Source organism: Carettochelys insculpta, chromosome 16, assembly GCF_033958435.1.
Source record: "Carettochelys insculpta isolate YL-2023 chromosome 16, ASM3395843v1, whole genome shotgun sequence".
Lineage (NCBI taxonomy): Eukaryota > Metazoa > Chordata > Testudines > Carettochelyidae > Carettochelys > Carettochelys insculpta.
The window spans coordinates 36904204-36915022 of NC_134152.1; the positions used below are offsets into that span (position 1 = coordinate 36904204).

The following is a 10819-nucleotide window of genomic DNA, read 5'->3' on the forward strand; positions in this document are numbered from 1 at the left end:
GTGGAGCCCCTCTCCCTCAAGTTATCTGAATAACTTAGACATTAACGTATTTAAGTTAGGCTTTTCAGGATTTACATTCAAGTACAAAGAGAAGTGGGGGTGTCAGTCCCCTGGAAGCAGGGCTTAATCAGGAAGGTAATAAAAGCAGACAGACAAGCAAACATTGCTTGGAAAACAGATGTCAATGCATAGGTAAATGAGCCGCTTCTTCACAGGGCCTGCAAAAAAACAGAGATAAGATGCACAGGAGGAACTTGGCCTGTTGCAAATCCTTCAGCTGAAGGAACGCAGCGAGCACTGCTGGAGAATGAAACCTGTGCTAAAGGTCTTCCTAGCTCAGTTGTCAAGTGCTCACTTAAAACCACATGCTCTTCCATGGATCACTTTTGGGAGGATGGGATGGCAAACATGAAACTGCCAAAGCCATTGAGGTGGTGCAGTGGCTCCTGGGGATGATCATTTTTGACTCCACTCCATGTGTGGCATGATCAAGCCGGAGCAGTAAGATGCAGCCTTTCCTCACTCATTCAAAACCAAGCCAGCTTGATGTGGCTGGAACTTGATAATATCTAACTGCACTTCAGTGACTAGTGAAAAATCAGGTATTTGATTTTAGGACAGTACCTTGCCCACATTATGCAGTCAGCACAGCCTGCCCTCTTGTTTAGGCTTAGCAAAGTGGCCAGTAACACACAGTCATGGTGAATGAGCTCAGCACTGGAGGGGTTCCTCTTGTAGGGCAAAGTTAATGCTCATTATGAAACAATGGTGCTGTTTGTATTAGCACAGCCCCATGTCTGTCCGGGGAGGCAGAGACCACTTTGTGCCTCAGGGTTGTCAAGCTAGTAGCCATGCTAGCCTGCACTCATGGCACTTCTCAGTATCTCTTGTCTCCATATGTGACTTGCCTGCCCCGCACCCCGTCTGTTTGCGCAGGTTTTCATCTGAGTCCATGCTCCTCACTTCAGAGGCAATGGCTTCTGCACTTTGAAGGGCTGTTCCACTGACTTACCATCCCCCTTCCTGACCCAGTAGATGGAAGTCTGTTCACACAGGGCTCCAATAGCTTCCCCCACGCTTCCGGCATCTGCTTGTCTCCCTGGCAGGATCCCTAGGAACTCTCTGTAGTACTTGGTTTGATTATTCTGAAGCAGCAGCTGATTGAACTGGAAGGAATATCACAGCATGGCTTACCATAGGAAAGTGCCCAAAGGGACTTCTGCTCCTCACCTGCTCTGCTCCCAGGCTTTGTTCACAGACCCACTAAGGCAATCTATGACCTGGGAGCAAGCACAGGGACCTCCTATGGAATCTCCCGTCTCACAGGCACCTTCTTGCTAGGCAGAACAGGATGATCAATGGATGGATTGCTGGAACCCCTCTGAGAGGTTCAGCAGAGGTTTTGCCAGAAGAGGCTTGCCTTCGTCTCAGTACTTTACCTCAGGGTAGGGACACTTGGATGCGGGTGTCCCACACTGAGGCCTGCTTTGGGAAAGAGTCCCTTCAGCACCAACAGCAAATGTGAGAATGTCCCTTTGCTCTTCCATAGCACCTTCCACACAAGTATATGCCAGTGCTCCGTAGACAATAATTGTCTCTCACGCTCTCTGCCTTACAGATGGGAAATTGTGCACACACCGGTATGAATCTCTTCCCTGCCCAGAATACCAGGGTATGACCTTGAGGCTCCACACTGACTGACTAGCAAGAGACAGGACTAAAATCAGGCCTGACAGCTGTTTTCCTGCTTAGCACCAGATGCGCTGCTTCTGGGGCTGTCATTTCTTTAGTTTCATTTAACAGCCCTGTGGAGGCCACAAAGCCAGAACGCAGTTTCTGCTGAAGGGCTGTTTTTCCTGGGTGCATTTTGATATTCTCAGGGGTGTCTCATTCCTCTGTTAGATTATTCTAAATGCTCCTAATTATCCAGTGGGGTGGGGAAAGCCAAGGACAAGTTTGTGTCAAGCAGCCCCCTTTAACAAGGCAGTAAGGAAATCCAGCACGCCCTGGCCCAGAGCTTAGCATCTCTGCACTGATGTTCAAAAAACAGAACCCTCTGTCTTCTTGAAACAGAATCTGTCTTTCCCCTCTATTAAATCAATTAACATTTTGTTCAGAAGGTTGTTATACATCATTACGCAAAATTTATTTCACTGTTGATTTGCTAACAAAACCACCTTTGTGTCTTCTTCCCCAGAATTATTACCACCAGGTAACAGAATCTGCCAAGCCCATACAGTGGGTCTAGGTATTTTTAAAGCCCAGTTATTCACATCCCATGGCACAGCACTGGATTGCCCTTCCATCGCCTGTCTTTTGTTTTGTACAAAAAACAGTAACTCACTATAAACCCAGTCACCCATTTCTTCCCAGCGTCATTTGAACTGTTCTGTCACAATCCAGCCTGGTGCATGGTGGACTTGAGTGGCACCATTCACAGAGGGAAAATATCGCTCTGCTTGCATTTTAGAAGGATAAATTGTACAAAATGAGGAAATGCCAAAAAGTTCCTTTAGCTTCACATGCATCACCTCAGTTCAAGGCATAAAAACATTCACTAGGAAAATTAATCCAGGCAAGAACAGGAATTTAACACAATTCCAGAGAGCTTTTGGGAAGCTGATGTCTGTTTCCTCCCCGCTGCCCAGCCCCAGTGGTTCAGCTACTCCTAATAGATGTCATGTAGCTGCTCACCCTGTGCTCAGACAAATTGAAAGACATCTGCAGATTCTCAAGATCCCAATCGTCCATCTTTCGCAGGTAACATGCATTTTGGTCTGCGGGTTTATAGCAAACATAGCCCTGTGCAAAACAGAACACAGAACAGCATATGCTTAGTTGACACAATATGTATGTGTATGCAGTGCATATCTATAGTTAATACTTAAGAGAAAGTCTTCCCTTTGTCCTGCCTTGCTTTGGAAAGCAGTAGCCTGAGCGGCTGTCTCGCACTGGCATGTGGAAATTATGTGTGAGTAGAGTACATATAGCAATGCTCTCAAACTGTGGTCTGTGGAGCAGCTGGCAGCTGCCTGTAGAAAGCTAGCTAATCAATGTGAGAAAAAAAACTACCATTTGAGCTTTAGGCTACTGGTACTTTTGCATGCAAGTAATTGCTGCAGTTGCCACAGAGATGCTTGTAACCACAGTTGAGAAGGAAGACAAGGTCCCTGTAACTGTGAATGGGCATCTGTGTAAGAGCTGGAGTGAGAATTCAAGAGTTCTGATCCCATGCTCAGACCACTGTCTCCATCTCTAAAGAACATGCTGCAGAGTCCTGTTGCCTGGTCAGCAATATGGGGAAGACTAGGGGATAACATGGAGGTAATTAAAATAACTTTAGACAACTTCTCATCTTGGGCACTGGAACTCGAGCTTCCTGCCAGGTGGAAGTGCGCACTGCGTAGCTTTCCCATGGAGCACAGCAGCAGTCTCCAAAGCCACTTCAGCTCTAGGAGTTGTGTAAAAGCAGCTGATGCACAGGGACAAAGAGGGCGTCTCAGAACTGGTGCTCTAAACAGTGTGTATTATCGTCTCAACTGCCTGTATGAAAGGCAAACCTGTGCTTCCCTATGGCTCCTGAAAAGGACAGCTGGAAAAACCAACCGAACATCATCACCCCGTCATCCGCACTTACCTCCCGAACCAATGGTCAGACACATTTTAGTTTAAACTCTTTCCTGAGACATTTACTCTTTTAATTGCAAAGTCACCCATTTCACCCGAAGTGATGGCAACACCAAGTCAAGCCCTCCTGCTCTGCAGCACTCACATTCTTGCTGTCGAACAAGACCATCGTTGTGTGGTTACTTGGCAAAGTTACATGATAAGTAACCGTATTCCTGGACTTGTCAACAAAGGCAGAGTGATTCGTCTGGGAGCCCGGGTGATTCTGAAACGTTAGCCGCACAATCTGCAAAACAGGCTGAGCACACACACAATGAGACCAGTGGCTGCGCTCCCAGCACCAAGGAGTGACTGGTTAGGATTCCTGCTACGGAGCCTGTAAGAGAAGCAGCCAGCCCAAGGGAGGTACATTCTCCTCTCTAGTTGTTTTCAACTGTTTGCTGGAAGGAACATGCACGTACTTCTCGCTTATTCAGAAAATAACCTTCCTTTGCTTCCACACATTCTTAGTCTGAGATGTTTAACAATGAACAGAGGCAAGCAAGACTGTCAGAGCAACAGGCAAGCAGATCCCAGAGATGAGGGCTTCCATCACCAGCCATTCAAACTCAGGGTGTCTGAGCATGAGAGCATGAAGTGGGCAAGAGGTGCTCTCAGCTGGGGGTCGCAGTCATGGGGCCAGTGGGCAAGTTCTGAGCAGCAGCATAACACAGGCCAGGCTTGCTCCAGGACAGCCAGCACACGGGATGGTTACACCAGGGTTGCCTCTTACACCCAAGCAAATATTCACACTAGTGAAGGGCAGTGCTGGATTCCTGCATGGCTCCCAAGGAGCAACATCAAATGGAGGGAGCTGCATGGAGGTGCTGAAAAATAGCTCACTTCCCCCACCACCAGCACTGCTTGCTATGGGGGTGCACAGATTGTGGTTCTCCTAGTGGCAGGAGGTTGTAATCAATCCCACATGTATCCTGTTTGCTTAGAAGAGAGAAGGGCAGCTATTGCATTTATTTCAAATGGGAGATTGAGATTCCTTTGATTTAACCATCCTGCACAGATGAGTTCTCCCCAAGATGTAAATATTACACCAGGCTGCCTGCACCACTCCTGGAAATGGACCCCCACTTGGACATGACTGTGGTACCACAGCTGCTGTAATGTATTTATTAAGGACTGCTATGGCAGGTTACCTTAAAAGTGACAATGAGACAGATTAATCCCTGATCTCAGCTCAGTGACTGCAGTAGAATTACACCAGGGGAACAGGCAGAGTAGACAAGTGCCCTTGGGACGAGGACATGCTCCATTCTCCATAGTCCCGTCCTCTGCTTCTAGAGACACAGGGGCCATGGCACAGCACCCTTTTTCCCTGGCAGGAGTAACGCTCTCCACTTAGGGCAGCAGGAACTCCTTATTACTTAAGCCCAGTAGCAGGGGTGCATCTGTTTGAGGGTGTGGGGTTACTGCACTCTTCTTCTGTCACACAAGGAAACCTTAACTGCAGAGGCCTCCAGACAAGAGGGTCATGGAGTTAACACATCCCTGAGCTGAGTGGGGCAGTTCAAGCTCTCAGGAAAGTCACACATCCACGACTTACATCAGTCACACTTGGATCAGGTTTTCAAATTCTTGCTAGAGCCATTAAAACTCAACATATACTTAAAAAAGAAGAAAGAAAACCAATTCAGATGTAGTCCTATAACTCCAAAAGATGGGCTCTCAGCACATTGCCTACAGTGCTGGTTCCTTGACCCGGCCTTGCCCAGCAATGAATTGGCCATACTTGTTTGATTTGATTTCTTATCTAAGAGCAAAACAAATAAATCAATATTTTTCATTTTACCTTTGACCGTTTGCCAGATTTGCAAAAAGAAAGAAAAAATATTCACCACAATCCTGACTGACTGTGACAATGGAAAGTGAAGTTGATGTTGCTGAGAGGCGGTATTTATTATGAGAGAAAAATTCCAAGAATGGTTAAGAAAAGTTGAAGGTCTGCTCTCAGGAAAGCGAAAGGCATCCCTTGGATAAAATTCTGACCTGTTTATCCCTACTGACTCCAAGTGTAATTGAGTGCAGAAGCTGACATGAGCCCAAGCAACTGGCAAAAATGCCCACATGTTTATTTATAAGTAACTGTACATTCGTAGTATTTGGTCTCTTGTAAAAAGCAGGAGCAAAAAAATTGTAGGTTTCCTCTCCTGTCAGATCTATTCTGAGATATTTCTAAAGGAAACTAAACTAGGTGCACGAGCCATAGTGAATTAATTCCTTACCTTGGTAGTCCTATGGGCAAAGCTGAGAATTACCACAACACTGATGCCGACAACAGCAGAAAACAAGATTACAGACAAGATAACCCAAAATATCTTGGAAGAAGTTTTGGATTCTGCCAGAGGTCTTCTCTCCTATGAGCCAAGACACGGATGGATAAATAAAGCAAAAGGAGTTAAACATCCTCACGTACTTTATTTATTGAAGTTGCAGAAGTGAATTAGTGCTCATGAAAAGTACTTAATGGGCAGCTCTGTGGATTAATGGCAAAAGTGTTAGGGCTTGTCTAAATGGGGAAACTGGCCAGCAGAACTTCCAAAGCAGGATAATACTGGAGCAGAGTCACTTTTACTCCAGAATAGCATGTGTCTACATGGACCATTACCAGCATAACCCATGGTAGTTCTGTCAGCAGTTTTGCCATGTAGGTAAGAAGCCTTAAAATGTTTGTACAGTTACTTGAACCTTCCATGCTTCCTGAGCAGAAAGGCTGCTACCTTACTCTTCATCATGGGGAAGAGCTAGAAGAAAGTCATTTTACTATTAAATTCCATTGTTTTGAAATATATATATATATATATATATATATATATTTAAATTTCCCTGTCTATTAGAGCAATGGTCCCTTGCCCCTCTTCTACAAAAGGTTTTAAGTAAAACAAAGTCAGATAGGTATTTCTAATGTTTTCATAGTATGTTTTGATAAACAGAGCATTTTCACTACTGCTTGAAAAAGACTGTCTCACTTTTATGCTTGTTTGAAATACTTTTTGTAGTAATTCAACAACAGATTGTAAACGATGCTCATTATGCCAAGAAAATACAATAGCAAAATGCAGATTTTTTTTTAAGAAAAATAACCTACTTAAGCTTCGAAGCACAGTGATGATACAATTTCAGGTGAGTAGATGTGTTAGAATCAAACAGTAAATGATTTTTTAAAAGTTTATCAAGTTGGTAGAATTATTTTAAACACATACTATATTAACCTTTACAGATGATCTACTGTATATGCTAGAAAAATTCATTAAATGTTAAATCACCCACATGCTATAACAGAAAAAATATTTACATTCAAAAGCCTGTTTGAATACAAATTTGCATGATAGTTACTGGTATGAAACTTTGAAGTGCAAGTGGAATTCCCCTGGATTATAGGTGCAGATTTACATAGACACCTGGACAAGGGAACCTTCATATAAAGAAGGTCTAATGAAGTCCTGCACATCTGAGCTCCTCCCTCAGTGGATAGTACCTGCAATATGCATGTTATGCTGGATTGCTATCACTGCCCTTTGATTTCACTGCATGCACGTCTCTGGATCCTAGTTCATTTTATGTGTGTTCCATACTCTGTACATAGTGGCATCTGCAACAAATCAGCAGACGATATAATTCCAACAAGTTTACAGGAACTAAGATTTCAGTCCAACTAGTTGGGTCAGTGATAGGCACATTGGAAATGCTGAGCACTCATAAATCTGATATCAATCTAGGTGAGCTGTCGATGCCCAGCACCTTGGAAAGCTTGGTAACATCCATCCCAACAATCTGCGAACACACAGAACTAAAGACTCTGCAGAGGCAAATGGTATTGAGGTCCTTGGTCTGGATAATGCCAGCTGTAGCTTGACCGAAGGGATACTTACTGCAGAGGTGGGATTGCCAGCACTGCTCTTTTCCTCCTCCATCCTCCCACTCTAGATGCAGCCCTTGCTCCTGCAGCTCTGTCTCCTGACAACATACAGGATGTGCATGATCAGAATCCTCTGAACATAGCTGGATGTGTCCATCACAGCCAAATAAAATCCCTATCACAGCCTCACGGCTCAGAGAAACACACCTGGGAAGCTGAAACTTTAGATCCAGTAAATGAGGGCAAAAACAGATACTGTGGAGAGATACTGTCATTGGCCTAAAGATGTTCTTCCTGCCTCCCCTTGCGAGTCAGCCAAAGGTACTCGGTTGGAGCACAATCACTGGCTTTGTACAGAGCCTTCTGTGTTATCCAGCCACACTTATGGCAGCTGCCAAGTCTTATTTATTAAGACAAAATGAACAGAGAAGAGCAGCCATTTGCCCTTGTCATCTAATTACTTTTACATTTCAAAGTGAAGGTAACGCTGGTCAGATTGCTCTGCGAGGCTGAAGTCAAACCCTATCTCTAGGACTGATCAGAGTGAATTGATTTAAATAAAAGTTACTTTAATAATGATTTATATCAGCAAGCAGAAAACCTTGATTTAAAAAAAATCAATTTTAATCACATTTGGCTTTTGTACTTTTTAGTTTTTGTCCAAGGAAAGGTTCTCATTGATTATTACTCTTTAAAACAAGTTGCTTGCATCTAAATACAGCATTTGCACTGAACTAGTGCTTCTTTTGGCTAGCCAGTGAGAGGAAATGTATCCATCCACATTTATTTTAATATATACCTAAAAGCAATGCTTTCGTGTTTATAAAAAAAAAAAAAAAAAAAGAGGAGCTGGTACTCCGCTGGCTCCCTGTTCCCTCCCCTTCGGGCAATCCCACGTCTGGGGCCGCCAAGGTACTGGTACCCGGTATAGGCACAAAAAAATCATCACACCCCCCCCTGCCTAAAGGTACATTTATGTAGATTCAGTAATTTCTTTCTAGTGATTTACATGAATATTCAAATTTAATGTGAAATGGACAAAATAGCAATTCTAAAGAAGTTACCTTAAATGTGTTGCATAAATAAATGTTTTAATAAACATTTTTTCTTAATACTTCAGTTTTAAATACAATGTAATTAGTTAATTGAAAAATCATTTCTGGTCACGTCCTTGAAGATTTTAGATCTATTAACTCTCCTTCTGTCACAACTATTGTTTTTTCAAACATTAGAAGAGGAAAAACAAGTTTTCCAGTGCCAGTGGGTTCCTAACTTTGTGTGAACTAGTCAAACCGAATTAGTTGAATACATTGAAATGAGTAGTAGAACCCTGCAAATCCACAAATTGCCACAGGTATCTGCATCTGTGGATGCCAGAATCTGTGGCTCATTTTTGCAGATGTGGATGCACAGGGCTCTGTGAATAAAATATTCTCATGGCAACTGCAGAATTATGGTTATCATAAGCTAATTTACCACTTCAACATATTCTTCTTCCAGGTGCATAACCAATGACTTCTAACTGTTCAGAGATCTGACTCTTATTTGGCAGCAAATAGGTACATCTAAATGTTTTTGTATTTAATGTAAATGGTTTTCACAGACTAAGTACTTTAGGTCTTAACATGGTTTAATTTAGAATTACTTTAAAAATAATTAAAAGTAAATACTTTTAAAATACATTAATTTTTACTTACACTAATTTTTACTCACTCAGACTGATACAGGACACTACATGGAAGGACAAATTTGCCCCAGACTCCACCTACATATCTCAGCCACTTTAATGGCTCAGTCCAGTTCCCAAAGAAGAGGTTTCTGCATTGCAAAGATACCACCACCAGTTATAAACACTAGCAGGTAAAGACAGGATCTGCATGTTATAGTTCTTAAGTAAAGAGCTTTTCCTAGTGGATCAGTTTTATAGGTTGACTGATACCCAAAGACTACACAAGGTATTCAATTAGCTAGATCTCAGAAATGGGGTCACATCAAACCCAACCTCTTATAATAAATGCTATCAGGCTTCTTCATGGCCTAACAGATGGCCCTCTTTAAAGCAGATCTTAAACAACTAAGGCTTTTGTAAGTCATATAACTATCAATTTCCCCAGAGGTGATCTAGAAGAGCAATGCAACAGTTTCTTTGTACTCCTAACACCGTGAGCATGTTGTTTTGATCAAACTTCATAAACTTATGGTAAGGCTAAGCTTTACTGCAGGAGCAAGCCCAAAAGGGTTGGTCATTGGTTTTTCCATACATTTTGAAGCACCTGCCCTGGTTCCCCACATTATCTCTCAATATTCAATTGTGCAGAGAACCAAAGAGGGTTCCATACGTTATTGTCTAGGACTTACAGGTTTATATCAGAAAGGAAAAAAAGGAAGGGAATCATCAGTGGTGAAAACTGTAGTTCTCATTCTGTTATGTCTGAATGACTTAAAAATTCAGAAGACAAAAAGCAGTCATGTAGCATTTTAAAGACAAACAAAAAATTATGTGATGAGCTTTCATCTAATAAATTTGTTTGTCTTTGAAGTGCTACATGACTTTTTTTTGTTTGTTTTGTGAAGATACAGACTAACATGGCTACCTCTCTGACTACTGAAAATTCAGGGAAGTCAGTGACATTAATGTATTAGAAACCAAATTATACAGCCGTAATGGACACATAAGAAGGCACGCCTATTTTCTACTAAGCCTAGAGGGTTACCTTGCCACTCTTCTCATTCCTTTCAACTCTTAAAAGCAGTAAGGAGGAAACAACTCATCAATACATGCCAGCATTGCGAAAAACTGTAGCACATGTTCTTTAAGGAAGTAGCTTGGGCTCTGATGGTGAAAGCGTAAGCACTGATGCAATTTAGTTACATTGGTTCGTTGTGCAAGTGTAACTGCTGACCAACATTTTGACAGCCCAGCACTGCCTTCACACACCCACTTTACCCTTCTTTCATACAAGATTATACCACATATATTCTCTCAGAGACAGAAGAGTGAAATCTTTCACTAATATATCTAAACAAAAAGGGGCAGGAACCTACTTAGCTATGCTGAGTAAGATATTTTGTTTGAAAAAGCGATGTGGAAGCCTATGATGTAGATGGTATCTTCACAACCTACTCACTGCTGGATCTAGGTATTGAAAATGGAGACTAAGTGAAGACTACTGCTAAAAATTATATTTAGCAATAACAGCATTTGTATTTCACCCCTGTAGATGGAATACTTCATTGTGTTGTCACAGACCACATAAACAATAAGAGAAGCTAGAGGAAAAA

At 42.5% G+C, this 10819-nt stretch overlaps 1 protein-coding gene across 1 annotated transcript; it reads right to left on the reverse strand.

Annotated features, from left to right (window-relative positions):
- Positions 1-102: 102 nt before the first annotated feature.
- BRICD5 (BRICHOS domain containing 5) lies at positions 103-7592 on the reverse strand. The gene is made up of 6 exons (XM_075010206.1): positions 7551-7592; positions 5904-6035; positions 3773-3925; positions 2695-2802; positions 1013-1166; positions 103-218 (listed from the first exon to the last, which is right to left on the reverse strand). Exons 1-6 carry the CDS (start codon positions 7590-7592, stop codon positions 124-126), a joined length of 684 nt encoding a protein of 227 aa, XP_074866307.1. The 3' UTR covers positions 103-123.
- Between the last annotated feature and the right edge of the window lie 3227 nt (positions 7593-10819).

Coding starts and splice junctions, on each gene's coding strand:
- BRICD5 (XM_075010206.1), bottom strand. CDS start 7,592: ATGGAGGAGGAAAAGAGCAGTGCTGGCAATCCCACCTCTGCA. Junction 2,803..3,772: donor TCTTGTTCGACAGCAAGAAT/GTGAGTGCTGCA, acceptor TGTTTTGCACAG/GGCTATGTTTGCTATAAACC. Junction 219..1,012: donor CTGGGTCAGGAAGGGGGATG/GTAAGTCAGTGG, acceptor GTTTTTTTGCAG/GCCCTGTGAAGAAGCGGCTC.